The 17,198-nt window shown below is 46.4% G+C and overlaps 1 protein-coding gene across 1 annotated transcript in view; it reads left to right on the top strand.

The window, feature by feature from the left end:
- Positions 1 to 17,198, top strand: part of LOC138566488 (protein shisa-5-like) — a 538,445-nt gene that overhangs the window by 320,406 nt on the left and 200,841 nt on the right. Inside the window, exon 3 of the mRNA XM_069643854.1 lies at positions 10,887 to 11,005. Coding sequence (XP_069499955.1) covers positions 10,887 to 11,005 — 119 coding nt within the window. The remainder of the gene's footprint in view (positions 1 to 10,886; positions 11,006 to 17,198) is intronic.

Raw genomic sequence — 17,198 nt, forward strand, 5'->3', positions numbered from 1 at the left:
TAATTACTTCTGGTATGATTATATCATAATTACAGGCCTTCAACTAGGATCTGGTGGACTATTGGCCTCGTTTGGGAGGCCATATAGAGTGGTCTGGAGCGTAATTAAAAGGCATAGTACTCTGGTTGTATTTTGCGGGTCATTCTGGTTGTACTTCATGCATGGTCTGCGGACACTCATAACCCCCTCGTAAACTAGTTCCATGCTGAAAATAGGCGAGCATCTCCGTCCACATCTAATTTTGATGCAGGCCGAAAGGATCAAATCCATACGACTTAAGACTGCTTTTTAAACCAGTCATCTATAAGGATCCATTATAATGCTGATCACTGACTCACTATGCTAGTATATGGCAGCGAACATTACTACTTTCTTCTTGGTATGGGTGCACAATGACACAGGAAACGAACGATGTGCACTGTGGTGAGTTGAGTAACACAATCATGTCTGGTAAGGGGACTGAGCCACTAGCAACAGGGTTAGGATCCTTTGGGTTTGCCACTCCCCCAGAGACACATATCCCAAGAGTTGTTTCAACTACCTTCCCCAATGGGACAATCCTAGGGAGTGCCAAGATACCATCATTCTGAAATGTGAATACGCACCATGGTAATAATGGTGACCCTTGGGCAGCCAGACAATATCTGGAACAAAATCTAGTACAACCTCCACACCCTAGAAGCCTGACAACTACATGCTATTAGCATGATGTCCCCAAGTGCAGAGTAACTGCGAATGCCGGGGTCAGAAGGAAAAGACACCAGAAGTGGAGGATTGCTGTATCTGTGTCGCAGAGTCCCAAGAGCAGCTTCAGAGCAGATTTCAAGATGGCAGGGATGTTATGAGCTGCATATGAAGACGCTGGCCGAACAGGTGAGGGGAAGTACCTAATTCGGACTGCAGAGAGGCTCCATTAGGAGGTTTTGAGAATCCATTGAAGGAAGCTCAATCCCTAAGCCAATCCAAAGCCATGAACAAAACTTGCAACAGCCTCGGCCAACTCCACAGGCTGAGACTGACCTTAAAACCCCTGAGGGGGATTAAAAAAACAAGGCAGGTTAGTCCAGAAACTGGGAGAGGAACAGAAGACTGAGAGAAAGCCAGTGAGCTTTCACCAGATCCTGGAAACATGGGGAAAGTGGTATCTGGAGTGAGGTAGTGCATATGTTGACAATTTTACCTAAGCTGCTCTGGAGAATAGCGACCCAGAGAACTGGCTCACATGAAAGGAAGCTGAATGAAGAGGTCCCTTAAGAAGGGTTTGCAAGCCAACTGGAGAAACCAGAAGGACACATTAAGGTCAATGACTCTCTAAAGCCTTCCTCGAGAAGAGACCCTTAGCAGGAGGAAGACATTATATTGTCTGTCTGAAAACAACCCTGAATGGGGGTGGAGGAGAAGTGCATATTAATGCTGAGAAGCCCAAGGTCTGGAAGAAACCTTACATGAATGCTGAGAAATCTGAGGTCAATGAGAGGTCCAACGTGATTGCTCAGAAACCCAAGGTCTGGTGAAAGCAGGAAGATCGAGGAAGAGTCTAGACTGGAAAAGTATACCCAGGGAGACCTTTTCTATTTTGTTGCATGAGATTAGGGCTGGACATTTAACATCGGTTGAGCACTCTTTTGTTGGCCCCCCGTTGGAACGTTTGTGTTGTAGGTTAGGGTAGCCAGGAGTGTCGGCTTCTTTCAACATTCATTTGAAGCTTAGTGTGGCCCTGGACAGACACAGACTCAGAAGTTTACATTACCAACTTTTAAAAACTCTTATCTGGAGCAATTTGTATTTGTATTTTTGTATTTGTTTTATTTATAACGCGCAAACCATTAGGCCCGGAGGCAACAGGGCGCAATTTAAGTTACAATAATGCATATATACAGACATAAAAATTACATTGACAGAATACTAACAGTGTTTCTATCTACATACATTACAGTAATTACAATGCTGCTATGCTTAACAGTAGATATACCCCTAGGGTGTACAGAGAATAGTAACGGAGGTCAGCGGGCCAGAGTATGTAAGTCAAGGGCACAGAGCATGTTTTAGTGCTGGTCAAAAAGCCAAGATTTGGTTTTGGCCTTGAATGTGTTGAATGAGTCTTCAGCTCTGATTGTAGCAGGGAGGGAGTTCCATAGCTTAGAGGCTAGGACAGGGAAGCTGGTGTCCCCCGCTTTTTGAAGTTTAAACCTAGGGATCGATAGACAGTGGGTCTGGGCAGTTCTTAGAGGTTGGGAGGTCGAGTGGCGAGACAGCCGACTGTATGCAGAGGCAGATCTGACTGCATTTATTTGTTGAGATAAGGATAGGGTGGCGTCAAGGTAAAAACCTAACGTTTTGGTATCTTTTGAGACTCGTATGGTATTACCGTCTATGGTAAATGACTGATAGGACGGCTCTAGTTTGCTCAGGCCTTGTGAGGTGCCCAGGATGAGGAGCTCTGTCTTGTCGTCATTTAGGCATAACTGGTGTTGGGCCAGCCAGGCTTGGATGACCAGGTAGACTAAGGGCCTTGGTGTAAGCTAGATAATCACCTGTGATGGGAATGAGTATCTGGGTGTCATCCGCATAGTTGGTGTATGAGACACCCAGATAGTCAAGCACATCAAAGAGTGGTTTCGTGAAAATGTTATAAAGTGTAGGTGACACGCAAGATCCCTGAGACACGCAAGATCCCTGAGGTACGCCGCAGTGAATAGGGGAGGGGTCCGCGGCTGCGCATGGGGCAAAGACCCTCATGGATCTGTTGCTCAAAAAGGATTTGATCCAGGCTGCAGCAGAGGACGAGAAGTTGTCAGCAGAGTGGAGGTGCCTGCATAGGATCTGGTGGTTGACCAGATCAAATGCAGCAGAGAGGTCAAGGAGTAGTAGCATTGCTAGTTTACCCTTGTCCTTCAATACCTCAATTTGGGTTTTTAGGTCTATTAAAGCAGTTTCCGTCCCGTGTCTGGGACGAAATCCGGATTGTCGTAGACCTAGCAGATTGTTAGATTCCAAGTAATTTTGGATCTGAAGGTATGCTGCGCGGTCTAAATTCTTAAGCAAAAATGGTACCGTGGTGATAGGTTGGAAGTTAGTAGGTATGCTTGGGTCTAGGGATGGTTTTTTGAGCAGTGGGATCACCCAAGCATTCTTACGGTTTTAAAGGAGGAGTTGATGAAGGCAGTAATGAATGGGGCCAAATTGTGTGCAGAGTCCTTAATGATGGGAGCTGGGCAAGGGTCACCTTGGCAGTTGGATAGTTTAATTCTCAGGATGATATTTTCTACCTTGCTAACGGTGAGCAGTGAGAAGGCAAATGGTTTGGTGTTAGCAGTGTCTAGAGGGAGGGCCCTAGCAAGGGAGAGTGAGCGGTTGTCGAGCTTCAGACTGTCCTGCTTGTCTTTAATTTTAGATTGTAGTGTGGATATTTTATTCAGTAAGGCTGCTTGAATGTTAGCACAACATTTACTATCTTTCGTGCAAGTGTCTGGGGGGAGACTGTAGTTTCTAGCTCTTTTAGGATTCTGAAGAGTTCCTTTGTATTCGAATCAGCTTGCAGGATACAATTGTTAAGAGACTTTTTTTTTTTTTGCAGTGATGATAGCATCTTTGTAGGTGAGTGAGGCAAGAAGGAAACCATCTTTATGCTCATCAGAAGGGTGGCTTTTCCAGTGATTTTCAGCACAGCGTTTAGCTTTGCGGAGCAGTCTTAACTGTGGGGTGAACCATGAATTAAGATGTGCTCGTGGTTTGGCCTTCCTAAGTTTGATGGGTGCTATGGAGTCTATGGCCGTGAGGATAGTTTGGTTATAGGAGTCTGCTAGGGAGGTGGGATCAGAGCAGGTGTTGGTGGCCGCATTGAGGGTAGGGAGTAACAGAGGAAGGAGTTTCTCCTTAATTATGTCCTTTTTACTCCTAGTGGTGAGTGCTGGGGCTATCAGTGTTGGGGCTCGCAGTGTTGCTTCAATATTAAAAGTTAGGATATTATGGTCAGACCATAAGCAAGGGGTATTGTCGAGAACCTTAAATTTGCAGTTAGTCGGATAACCAGTCAAGGGTCCTGCCTTTGATATGGGTGGGTTCTTGAATGTACACAGTGAGGCCGAGGTCAGTTAGAACATTCTCCAGATCTATTGCTACGGGATCTTTGGGGTCACCAAGACCTAAGTTAAGGTCGCCTAGGATGATTGTTTGTGAGCAAGCCTCGATTATCGATCTTTCCTTAGTAACTATACATACTATAAGCCCCTTTCATAACCATTTGTTTGTAAACTCACTCCATTGTTGTATTGCGCTTCTTTGCTCAGCTTGACCACATTGCCCGGATTCCTGAGCCCTTGTTATGCCCTCACCAGGAAACTGAATGCTCCAGAGTGGGCCACGGACACGTAACTCTCCTAGTCCACGGCTGCGGAGTTACCAAGCCACTTAAAATGCCAAAATATGTATATAGCATAATATGCAGAGAAGATTAGGCTATCAGAAGAGAGGAAGCTTGAATGATGTGTGTGGAGAAGATGTATAAGAATCCAACAGAATCCCTTCTCAGCAGCACAGGAAAACCTAGAGCTTGGGACCTTTTTATGCCAGCTGCTAATGATTTGATTATGGTTTCATCGGTTGTAAAAGTTTGAAGTGGTCTCTAAAATATCATTTTGCCGTTTTTATCTTTCATATTCAGAACTTCTACAGATGGAGACCCTTGGAAGTGTGACAACTGCCTATAAAAAAACATGTATATGATAAGTAATTGGATATGTATGTGACCCAATATTGCCATGTATTTCTAATTATAATAAATGTGAAGACAAAAGTATCGATTTTGTTATGTAACAAAACAGTTCTAGGGTATAATAACCATATAAAGGTTTTCAAGAAGCATTAATTGTATCCTTCTTAGCCGTTTTAATTCGCTCCAGGTAGCTCCAAACTGAGGTGCTCTTTGTAAGCACTCAGTAACATAAACAAATGTTCAATTAATACATGGGGGCAGATTCACAAAACGTGTTTGGCACAAGCGATGAGATTGCGCCCTATTCTCAAAGATCATCTAGATGTGCGCCATTCAGATGTTCTTTCAAACCTCTTTGTATATTTGTGCAATTAAAGGGTCAATTCTGCATACTTCAATGCACATCTGGAATTCAGAAACTGGATGCGCTTTGAAATGACCTGAATTTTTTTCTTTCAAGTGAAACATCAGCGGCATAAACCACTGTTGTTACACTTGCACTTCCATCCTTCAAACATGGATAGAAAAGCTTTCCTTTTTTTTAGCCTTTCACAGTGACAGGCCATTAATAGACTGGTCGCTGGGGGATGCAATATGTTGCAGTAGGCACCACCTAAACAATTCACAATAATAACACTTAATTTGTCATTTGAATAGCATATATGAAGTAGTATTTGGGGTTCCTAGTGATTGCATCGACAGCCAAACCATCGACAACCATACCATTGACAAAAAAATCATCTAAAAAAAACCATCAAATGCATTTTCTTTTTATGGGGGGCTTCCCCCAAGTCCCTTTTTTAAACCATTAAAATACTTTTTTACAAAACTTAACCCTTTACCATTGGTGTTTTTTTTCGATGCATTTTTTTCAATGGTATGGTCTGGCGATGCTTTGTAGTCGATGCAATGACCGGATACCGTATTTTGTAGCACTTGAGTAACAGCAAACAGATGGTGTGCACAGCACAGAGGTGGTGGATTGCATGTCACCACTATTTCTCAAAGACTGCAGTTCCAGAGCTGTATCCTAAGGTCATCTCAGGTCTTCGGAAGGTGAATCTCGCCATTGACATGTGGATGAGCATACACTTCATGACTTACTGTGCACTGGGTATCATTTGCCAAGCCAGGCACTGCACAGTTAACAAGCTGAGAAAATTGCTCTTCCAGCATGTCATGCCCTGCTGGGCCACATCACTGAACATGGAATGTTCTGCTTGCAGACATTTGGCCAGACAAAGCAGGCAATGGCAGCAATGTCGTAGCTGTGTGGAACCTGGCTGACGCAACCCAAGTTCCAGGTTTCACTCAACTCACAAACATTGATGTCACATGGTGGAAACCATACTCACTGGCATACTGCACAGTGCATATAAGATGTGAGCACACTTCTACCACATCTACACCACTCACAAAACATTGGCTGCTTCCAGGGCACGCCATCTGCCACACCACCAAATCAAGCTGGTGGTTGTCACGCGCTGGTATTCCATCATCTATATGCTTGAATGCCTCCTTAATCGACTCATTTGCCTAATTGACTACACACTGGCACCCCAACAAGTGAAGGCATTAGCTGGCACTGCTCTGTCGTCTTGTATGCAGGTTAGTAAGGCTGTTCAAAGAGGTGACTGTGAGGTGTCGGGAACACATGCCGTCTGGGGATCATATGAGGTAAAATCCTTATGTGCTTCTGAGATGACCCACGCTTTGTAAACTCGGGACAGTAAAGTTGAGCTTCTCTGCACTTTTCTTACCCATGGCTCTGCAACACTACTTTTTCTGTATAAGCAGCTTGCCTCAGTAAACCTTTTTAAGTGCCAGGTGCTTTCAATGAGTGAGAAAAGGGTAACGTTCTAACCTTATCATATAACAAGGTTCATTGGTGGGTGTAGGAGGGCTGATTGTATATAATGGTAACCTCTGGTGCAATTTCTGCTTTTCCAGTGTGGGCCTCGGGTGCGAGAGCCTGGTCCTAACACCTCAGACACAATAGCGGCATACATGATAAACCGTGCGCTAGGTGAGCTACTGCAGTACTGGCAAGAGAAGAAACTGTGACCCGAGCTTGCATGTGCCCCCAGCAAGAGCATGTTTACTGTGCTGCTGGGAGGAAAGTGATGGATAAGAAGGCATGTTTGTCCACAAGTGTATAGAGGTCCACTTTCTTATAAATATTTATTTATTTGCATTTGTATCACGCAACTTGCAGCCCGGAGGCATCGAGGCGCTGTTACAAGAATATGTAAGAGGTTTGTCATACAGATTCATGCGCCCAAGGCTTCTTAGTTAGTTACACATTACATGAAATACATTACATGAAGTACAGAATGATCAACGTGCCGGGCAAAGGCAGAGTAACAGTAGGGTAGTGGTACCTCAGAATCGTGGTACTAGGTTTTATCTTTCAGTTGAAGAGCTTAGTTTTGATGGCTTTGCCGAAAACTTGGTGGGATTCGATCTGTTTTAGGTGAGTGGGGAGTGCGTTCCAGTGAGTGGCGGCCAATGTAGGAAAGCTGGAGCCGCCTGCACAGACTTTACGGATTCTTGGCGTGAGGATCGTGTTTGAGTAACCTTCTCTGAGAGGCCTCGTGGCAGGATGCCTCGTGATTCTATGGGAAAGGTATGGGGGGTGCGAGCTCACATTTGTGGGTGATGGCAAGGGTTTTAAAGACAATTCTTTCCTTGACCGGGGCCAGTGAACCTGTCTTCTCACTTCAGAGATGTGGTCTCTTCTGGATGTTCCTGTGGCTGCCCTGAGTGCGTTATTTTGCACCAGCTGAAGTTTGTTGAGGTTTTTTTGAGATGTTCCAATGAGGAGAGCATTGCAATAATCAAGTCTTGAGCCGATTATTGCCCTAGCAATGGTGAGGCAGCTCTGACGTGATAGGAAGGGTCTGGCTGCGTGGAGCACTTTAGTGTAGTACGCAGATGATGAGGCAATGGTGTTGACCTGTCTATCCATAGTCAGGTCGGCGTCTAGGTAGACTCCTAGGGTCTTAACATAGTTGGAGACTTTGATAGGAATGTTGGAAAATTATGAGTACTGCTTATCGAGGTTGCCCAGTGTGGTGGGTGACCCTATGAGCAGGAGCTCCGTTTTTTCAATATGAAAGTACTTGATACCTAAAAATCTTTCCCTTCCACCCAACCCCATCCAAGAAGATGCCAACACTAATGGCGATGATAGCTTGCAGTGGTGAGAATGTATATTTCATATGCATTGCATAACACAGTTTGAATGAACATGTGATTTCAAATAAACTGCATAAACCGCATACATGTGTTGGCTGTTAAATATAATCATATCACTACAGCATTCAGTCATTAACATTTTTTTAAAGTGTGTGTCTCATGGCAATACGAGCTCTTTGGCACTAGCATGACATAGGCAGCACTGACTACCATGTTTTATTTATGGGCAGGGCACCACTCTCTCCATGCCTGACAAAGGGCAGGAGGATGTGTGTCTGAGTGGACCATGCATTACAAGCTGAAGAAATAGAATGTGCATCTATCTTTTCTGGGTCTTCTATTTGCAAGGTCACTCGGTCGGTTGGCAGTGCCCCAAAATCACCCTTGCCCCCCCCTTCGCCACCTTTGTCCCAGAGTCGACACTTAACAGGGGAAGGAAAAAATGTTTCTCAGTAGAGGTGGAATTCTAGTGGGGAGAGACCATGTGAGAGTGAATGAGTGTGGAAGAATACTTACCTTTTCTGGTGTCGGTCTGCAGTCATCATGGTGACTCAATTCTGGGTCTTCTAATGGGGCTGCAACACTGCACCTAAATGCCCCCATACCACCTGTCCCTCAAAGGCAGCTCTGCTGATGTGCAAAATGCCAGTCAGTCGGAGTGGTATAGAGTGTGAGAGAGTTAAAGGGTATGTTATGTCAATAAGTTTTTGTACTGCGCCAAATCACCAACATAGTAATCTGAGTGCCTAGGCTTGTCCATGAAGTGGCATGCTGTACCCATTGTAAGGGGGGATCCAGACCATAGTCTGCTGGAGGAAACAAATAAGCCAGGAGAAGATGAGCAAGTGGGATAGCAGGAAATAGATGCTACAAACAAAGGGAACGAGGGGAAGTCGTCTGGGATGAACGTTTCGGGATAGCAGGTCTGTCCTTTTAGGAGGACCATAGCTCTGCAAACGAGAGGAAAAAGATGTGTGGGAATACGTATTTCCTCTGGCTGTGCAGGTCTGCCGTCTTCATGGTCACTCAACACTGGGCTTTTTTGGTGGAACATGAACACCGCCTGACGCCTTCCATCGCCATCCCTCAATAGCAGTCACTGGAGGACTTGTGGTGGTGACTGGGAGGCAAGGCTGACCTATATAGGCAGGGCCACACAAGCCAGCCGATCCCATTTGCTTTACTTCACTCCACCCTAAGCGTGACGCAAAGCACAGGTGCCCTCCTGGACTAACACAAGACAATTGGTCAAAGTCTCACAAAGCACATTCACAGTCCCAAACGAGCTAACACACTGCTTGTTTTGCTTGCAGTGTCGCACGATATAAAGTACATGTTCAAGAACGCGAAGCCCATGCTTCCCTTTGCCAGAGTTAATTGGGCAAAGCTAAGTATGAAGTAAAGCATATGCTTCGAACAAGGTAAGCTTGAGCCTTGTTGTGTTTGGAGGTTACACCAGGCGCAGCAATTGTCAGGTTTACTTCATAAACACCAACGACAGTCTCCGCCCCCTTAAAGCAGCTCCCTCTTTCCATCCCAACCGTCCTCTCAAGAACTTCTATGGAATGTAGAAATGCTGATAACTATATGCATCACTTAATACATTTTGTGACATAACGTGCCACCATTTTGTGCGACATAATGCGTATCAAATAGGGGTGTGAAATGTGAATTTTAGTAAGGAATTTCCCAGAGCAAAAATTAGTAATTTTGCCCAGTCATACTGGTGATTGACAGGTTCCCTAGAAATAAGGATCACAAAAATGTAGTCTGAACTTTGAAGTGCCCTTTGCTGACAGTATCAGTGATACTAGGATCCCCTCAACTCGGATGTTTGGAGAAATCGCAAATTATCCTTAATTTCCCTTTGGACCTCACTCAAGCCTTAACTTATTCTGTTGTTGTGTGTAATCTGAGGAATTGATCTAATGAAAGATATACCTTTATGTATCGGACGATATTCTAAGTATTAGAGGTGGGCGAGGTCTGGGCCACACCGGGCTCCAACAGTGCTGCAGGCCGACCCGCCTTTCAGGCCTGTACCCCCGGATGCCACAGGCCCCTCACCATGGCTGCCCAATGCAACAAAAAAATGTCTTTCCATTTTGCCTGTGCCGCGTGGCAAAATGGAAAGTAACGGTCAAATATGAAAATAAATAAATGGGTATTTGTTTCCATTTAAAGAAATACCCATTTATTTGTTTTCATATTTGACAATTTCTTCCCATTTTGCCTGCACCGCGTGGGCAAAATGGAAAGGAAGGCCCATATAAGAATACAAATAAACGCGGCCCTGATGGGGGCTCGCCAAGAGCACGTTTAATTTTATCACTTTTTCTGGGGGAGCCAGGGTTTTCATGGCCTCGCCCTTGGTGGGCTCCTAGAGCAAGCCCTGACCCCCAGGCTCGGCTCTGGATCGGCCCTACCCATGAAAACCTGGCTCCCCCAGCTCTACTAAGTATTATGTTACAAGTAACTTTTCTTTGTCAGTGTAATTGCTCATTATTAACAATTAGTCAGCAGTGCATCACAGTTGTTGTTAGGCCTCCAGATAAGATTTTGAAGTGGGGGTATTTTGCTTCCCATTCTTTGAGTACAAAATAAATTTGAACCGCAAGAGATCTTTTAGTTATCCGTGCTTCTCCGTATCTAGTAATTTAAGCACATTAGAAGATGCTTTTTTAACCTTAAAATTCCACTTCTGATCAGACCGTAATAAACCTCCGAACAGATCTGTGGACCTGTTCGCGGATGCAAGGCGAGGCCCCTGTGAGTCTGTTATCTGTAATTTTTAGGAAGAATATAATGTGTTTTACCGCCATTTTTCACTCAGTTGTTGAATGTGTACTTTACTGGGGTTTGCTGTATCAGTGATTGAACTGGAGCTTCGATTTTTGCAAGTTTAATCTACAACTCCTATATGGGGAGCAGGAAATATAACGGGACTCATGGCTTTTCTATTCTTTCTTTTCAGCTTTGGGACGTTTATTGCCGTAGGGATCACCATCTTCGTTTTGTTTATTGTAACTATCATTTTGTGCTTCACCTGCTCATGCTGCTGTTTATACAAGATGTGCCGGAGATCACCCGCGCGTGAGTCATGCATGCTTACCTAACTCTACTACTGTCGATTTTGTAAACCCTATTGATTTGAAAGCATCACAATAAAACAATGACAGTTTGTTACTAACGTGTGGCGTTGCAGTGATCCCAAAGCTTCAGCGTTTCATCTCCCCAGGCATCCGCTTAGAAGTATAGAATTTCAACCATTGCCTCTCAATTTGGTTAGGATATGAAAATACCGGAGGAACTGCATTTTGATCTTTTGTTTTTTTTTTAACTTGGTTACATGAAATGTTCACAGGGGCCATAATTGGGGCTACCTTCAATTATATTTCCCCAGAATTACAGGGATTTACAGAAGCACCAAATCTGCAGTAGTGCAAGGATTTATGAAAGGAACATGTTTACTACTTTTTTTTTTTTTTTTTAATTTCTTTATTGGTTTTACAACATCAGAAAAATCAATCATTAATCAGTGCAATATTCGTAGACCTGAACAGCAGGTCTTAACTATCCCAACCACCCCGTCCCTCCCCCCCCCACCGAGACCCCATTGGAACTCTCAAGAGAAAAGCGTCTCAGACTCGTATCTCGTCAGGGCCACTTGGACTGTTCGGGGTGCTATCCAGTGACACTGGGTGGAGTAATGGCGTCGTTAAAGCCACCCATCGGTTCAAATCTGCGCTAGAGTCCAGTCTCTGTGTTTGGATTGCCGTTTCCCAAGCCGCCGTCTCAGCAGCTATCCATTTTTTGAGGTCATTCCACCAGAGGGCCCTGTTCGGTCCCCTTGCACTCTTCCAGCTCATGGCGATACGTCTTTTCGCTGTTATATATGCCAAGTCCTTGAGTTTATTTAGGGGCTTGTTCTTGCTGGTCCGTCGGTAGCTTCCCAATATACAGGCTGCCGGCTCATCGGTCACCAGCTCGATCTCAGCGGTCGCCATTTTTTCCCTTACGCCGCTCCAGAACTGCTGAACTGTCGGGCAGCTCCAGAACATGTGGGTCATTCCCGCCCTAGGCTCATGGCATTTGGGGCATGTTTGAATTGTGGCTCCCTTGAAGTTCGATATAACTTCGGGCGTGAGGTAGGCTCTGTTGGTGACATATAGTTGTATGAGTTGGAGGCGGGCATTCCTAGAGATTGCCTTGTGGTAGTGTGTTATTTTCCCCCATGATTTGTCCTCAAATTCGATCCCCAATTCGCTCTCCCATCTACCCTTGCTTTTCAATACGTCATTTGTCGTGCTCTGCAGGAGAGTTTCGTATATTCTGGAGGTTTCATGGCCTCCTTCAGCAGCGTTTAGCAACAGTTCGATAGCCTCGTTTTCCTGAAACCGATTGGCGGCCTCCGGCCATCTCTCCTTCAGGGCTGTCATTACTGCTCCATATAGCAGAAACTGGCCCGGTGGCAGGCCAGTGGATTCGCAGAGGTCGCCGAAAGCCACAAATTCTTGCTCTTGGATGAGGTCCCCGAGCACTGCTACACCATATGGTTCCCACAGCGTGCGTGTGTCCACGTGACCCCATGAGGATTTCGCCATGACAGCTGCGATGGGGATCTGTGGGGAATACGGGTCCGCTACCCCTATTGCCTTGCAAGCCCTTCTCCAAAGCTGAGTCCCAAGTTTGATCAGGTAAGGGAGGCGTTGCGTGTTTCCCAATCTAACCCAGAGTAGGTCCCTGAGTAGCAGTCTCGGCAGGGCTGGCTGGAGGAGTCTAGTGTCAGCAGTGGTCTCATCTGCCATCCAGTGCATTACGTGCCTTAATTGGCTAGCCAGGAAGTACAGCTCAAAGTTGGGGATTTTTAGTCCCCCCTTCTCATAAGGCCTCCGAAGAATGTCTAGTGCCACCCTGTGCCTGCCACCCTGCCACAGAAATCCCCTGCAGAGCTTGGACAGATCTCTAAAGAAGGTAGAGGGGATGTTAAAGGGTACATTGGTAAAGCAGTGCAGTAAGCGTGGGAGCGCCACCATCTTGAGGAGACCCGCTCGCCCGGCCATTGAAAGTGGGAGCTTCCCCCAGAACCCCATGGATTTCTCTAGCGCGTCCTTTGCCCTGACCGTATTAAGAATGTGTTCAGTGTTTGGGTGGCGATGGATGGTGATCCCCAGGTATCTAAAGGACGTGGCTTGCCATTGGAGGGCTAGCGGAGGCAGGGAGCCATACTCCTCACTGTGGAGAGCAGCTAGGGGGTAGAGACAGGACTTGTCTTTATTTATCTGTATGCCCGTAAGTGTGTGGAAGCAGTCCAGTGTCTCTAGGATGTAGGGCAGGCGGAGCTCGGGATCATGCAGGTAGAGCAGCATATCATCTGCGTACATAGAAATAAGGTGTGATACCCCATCTAGCTTGATGCCTCCGTCCCCGTACTCCTGGCGGAGGTACGCGGCCACCGGTTCTGCGGCTATGATGTAGAGCATGGGGGACAGGGGGCATCCTTGCCGTGTACCTCTGTGGAGGGGCCATTTACCGGAGTAGGTCCTGTTAGTACGGACCCTGGCAGTGGGGCGAGTGTAAAGCAATTGGGTCCATTTAAGGAAGGCAGGTCCAACCCCCATCTTGACCATGGTGGCGTACAACCAATCCCATCTGATCGAATCAAAGGCCTTAGTGGCGTCGAGTGATGCCACAGCGTACTTCTGGGGCTTCCCTTCGGTGCTATGTATGATGTGGTGCAGTCTACGTAAATTTTCGGTGATGGAGCGTCCTGGCACGTATCCCGTCTGGTCTTGGTGGATCAGAAGGGGGAGTGCTCTGCGCAATCTGCTTGCTAATAGTGCCGCGAGTATTTTGCTATCGACATTTAGCATAGAGAGCGGTCTATATGCTCCACACTCCATCCCATCTTTGCCAGGCTTTAGTATAGGGATTATTATTGCCTCGCTCATAGAATCCGGGAGGGAGCCCCGCTCAAAGGCCTCGTGGTATACCTGTGCGAGCAAGGGGGCGAGGGTCTCCTCATATGTCTTATAAAATTCCCCGGGGAGGCCGTCCATACCCGGAGTTTTACCCGAGGGTAGTGTTCTGATTATAGCCTTCACCTCGTCAGGTGTAATGGGGTCGTCTAGGGCTTCCGTCATCTGTGGACCCAATCTGGGTAACTGTATGCAGTCTAGGGCGTCTTCGATTCCGGTGGCCGACGAAAGGGGGGTCTGGGAGTAGAGGTCGCGATAAAACTCGGAGAAAACCTCATTGATCTCTACCTGTGTGTGCGCAGTGCCGCCATCAGGTTTACGCACGTGACAGATAGGGGCGCTGGGGGTCTCTCTTTTATATAGCCAGGCAAGGAGTCTGCCAGGTTTGTCTCCTAGGGCGTGTGACCTTTCAACGTGCTTAGTGTAACTCAGTTTCCCGAGTGTCTCCCAGTGGGTCAGACAGGCCTGTCGCAGTTGAATCATTTCTCGCAGGCTCTCGGGGGTTACGTCCGCTTTGCTTTCTAGCTCGCCCAGTTTCCCCTCTGCCTCCGCCAGGGAGTTCGCGACAGTTCTCTGGGCTCCCCCCACCGCCATCAGCATGTCCCCTCTCATGACCACCTTATATGCCTCCCACGCGGTACCAATGCTGTCTACGCTACCCAGGTTAACCCGCCAGTATTCATCTGTGCTGTTCTGTATGTGGTCCCGGAAGGCTACATCTAGCAGGGCCTCAGCTCGTAGTCTCCACGTGGGAACCGGGGGTCTAGGCGGGTGCATCTCCCATGTGACCGTTAAGGGGGAGTGGTCCGACAGGACCCTAGGCAGGTACTGTGCATCGCTGAAAGTGGCCTGCCACTCGCAACTGACCAACATGTAGTCCAGCCTAGTGTAGACTTTGTGTGGTGGGGAGTAGAAAGAGTACTCACGCTTCTCCGGGCCCAGCTCCCTCCACAGATCGCAGAGCGAGAGTTGAGTCATTAGCTTAAGCAACACTTTGGCTGGGGGGGACGGGCGGGAGTGTTTGGCATCAGATCTGTCCCTGAGCGGGTCGAGGGTGCAATTGTGGTCCCCACCCCAGATCACCGTGGAATTTGCGTGAGGGCCTAGTCTGGTGTATAGGGAATGGAAGAAGGGGGTGGCATCATGGTTTGGGGCATAGGTGCTAACCAGGCACAGCTCCCTCCCCTCCACTGTACCCCGCACCAGGGCCATCCTACCTTCATCATCCGTCTTGGTGTCCGTTATCCTGAAAGGGACGGTCGGGTCTATCCATATCAAAACCCCCCTTGCGTATGAGGAGTAGGAGGATCCAATCAGGGTCCCTCGCCATGTCTTGGCCAGGGCTTTCAGTTTCTCCTCTGTTAAATGTGTTTCCTGGATCATGGCAATCCTGACTTTACAGCGCCTTAAGTATGTGTGTATCCTGCGTTGTTTCACGTAACTGTTCATGCCTCTGACGTTCCACGTCATTATTTTAATCGTTCCGGCCATGAGCATGGTTGGGTCCAATGTTCCCCCACTGTCTCGGGCGGGGGTTTAGTTGGCAATGTATCTGTGATAAGGATGTCCTGGGGTCTCGGCGTTTCCCTTTCAAAGTCCCAACGTGGGTGCAACTCCTCTGCGATTCCCTCCCCCCCAATAAACTTCCCAAACAAAAAACTGGTCTAACGGAGGAAACCCCGTCATGACTGTCCCGTTTCCGCTCCTTAGGACCAAACATGGCCGTCGGGTGCCCTACGGGCGGGTAAACGTACCCTAAAAGAGGAATAGAACTCCAGGGGGTTGAGGGAGCTGGTGCTTCAGTGTTCCGCGTGGTATGATCCGTTCAGTTGCTTGTAGGGCGCGATTCCGTGTCGTTGTGCATCTGTGGAAGAGCTCTTTTCATTATAGTTACGATGGGTGGTTCAATTCTGCTTACGTCTCTTATCTTCGATGTCTGGCAGTTGTTGCTCGTCCATAGGAACATGTTTACTACTTATTCGTAAGGGTTTTAAAACATGCCACAGCTTAGTGATACTATTGAAGTGACAGGGATTTCACTGGGCATGGTATTAGTAATACAGTAAATGAATTTGCACTCTTGATAAATGGTGGACATTTTTGGTTGCGAGGAAATGAAGGATTACAAGGTCTTTTTGTTCAAAGGTTTGGGAAACCATAATGAAATATCACTTTAGTACAAGAAAAACAGAAAAGGTAAAAAAAATTATGGTACTGATGATGAGACCTAGAGTTGAAAATTAGATGGATTCCTATAAGTTTGCATTTTATTCTTTTCTCGATTGTCTAGTTAATAATAAGACTAAAAAGAACAGTTCTGTTGCTCTCTCTGGTATCTGCTTTGCGCATGGTTGCAGAACACTAGCTAGATGAGATCTTTGATGGGGATGGAAAAAGGTATCTGCAGCTTGGTCTCTAATTGATCTTAGTTATTTGGCAGTACAATATGGGAACTGTCATTTTAACTAAGTGAGCGGAAACCTCAAATGTTTATCAGAGGGTTATTTTCACAATATTAGCACTGCGACCATGATTCCAAGGCCAGCATACCAACCTGCTTTCAGAGTGGAATGTTAGGAAGGATTAGCCATGTTCAAGAGGTGCCTTTTAACAGACCCTGAAAATATTGGTCCATTTCAAATCCTATTTTGTTGGGATTTTAAATACGTTTGTAAACAAATGCGTTTCATAGTTTCAGAGCTGTTACATATGCCAGTAGAATATCTCATCTGGTTTAAGGCACTAGGTGGCCAAGATCAAATGCAAAATGCATGATGCATTAAAAGTGGCTTGTTCTGAATAGGCCAAATACTGAAATCCTCCTTGCGTATGGGTCAAGTGCCCCTACATATTTTCCATTTGACTGGCCAGACTCCTGAGAAGCATCTCCAAAAAGACGAGCACAGAAAATGCAACCTGTGGTGATCGGTATGATCAGGGCTGCTTGTTTATGCCGCTGGCCGATACAGTGATCAAAGAAACATGTTCTTTTACTTCAAATTCTGGGGGTCTTACCACTACAACCAATGACTACTGGAAACTGATCTACATTGGGGCCACCTTATAACACTCACAAAACATCCAAAGCCATAATTATTCCACGCCACGTCCGTTAGGGCTGCAGTGCACAGAGGACATAACACCCACACTAAAGAGCTTCTATTGGCTTTTGATCAAAGAGAACACATTTACAAATCCATGCTCTGTACAGAAATGCCCTCTGAGAGTAGAACCCAACTACCTATGTTTCAGAAAGAAACTCAAAACATTTCTTTTTAAATAATGATTCACTGAGTACTTAGTCTGAC

The sequence above is a fragment of the Ambystoma mexicanum genome, chromosome 2p, assembly GCF_040938575.1.
Source record: "Ambystoma mexicanum isolate Mex_15411 chromosome 2p, UKY_AmexF1_1, whole genome shotgun sequence".
Taxonomy (NCBI): domain Eukaryota; kingdom Metazoa; phylum Chordata; class Amphibia; order Caudata; family Ambystomatidae; genus Ambystoma; species Ambystoma mexicanum.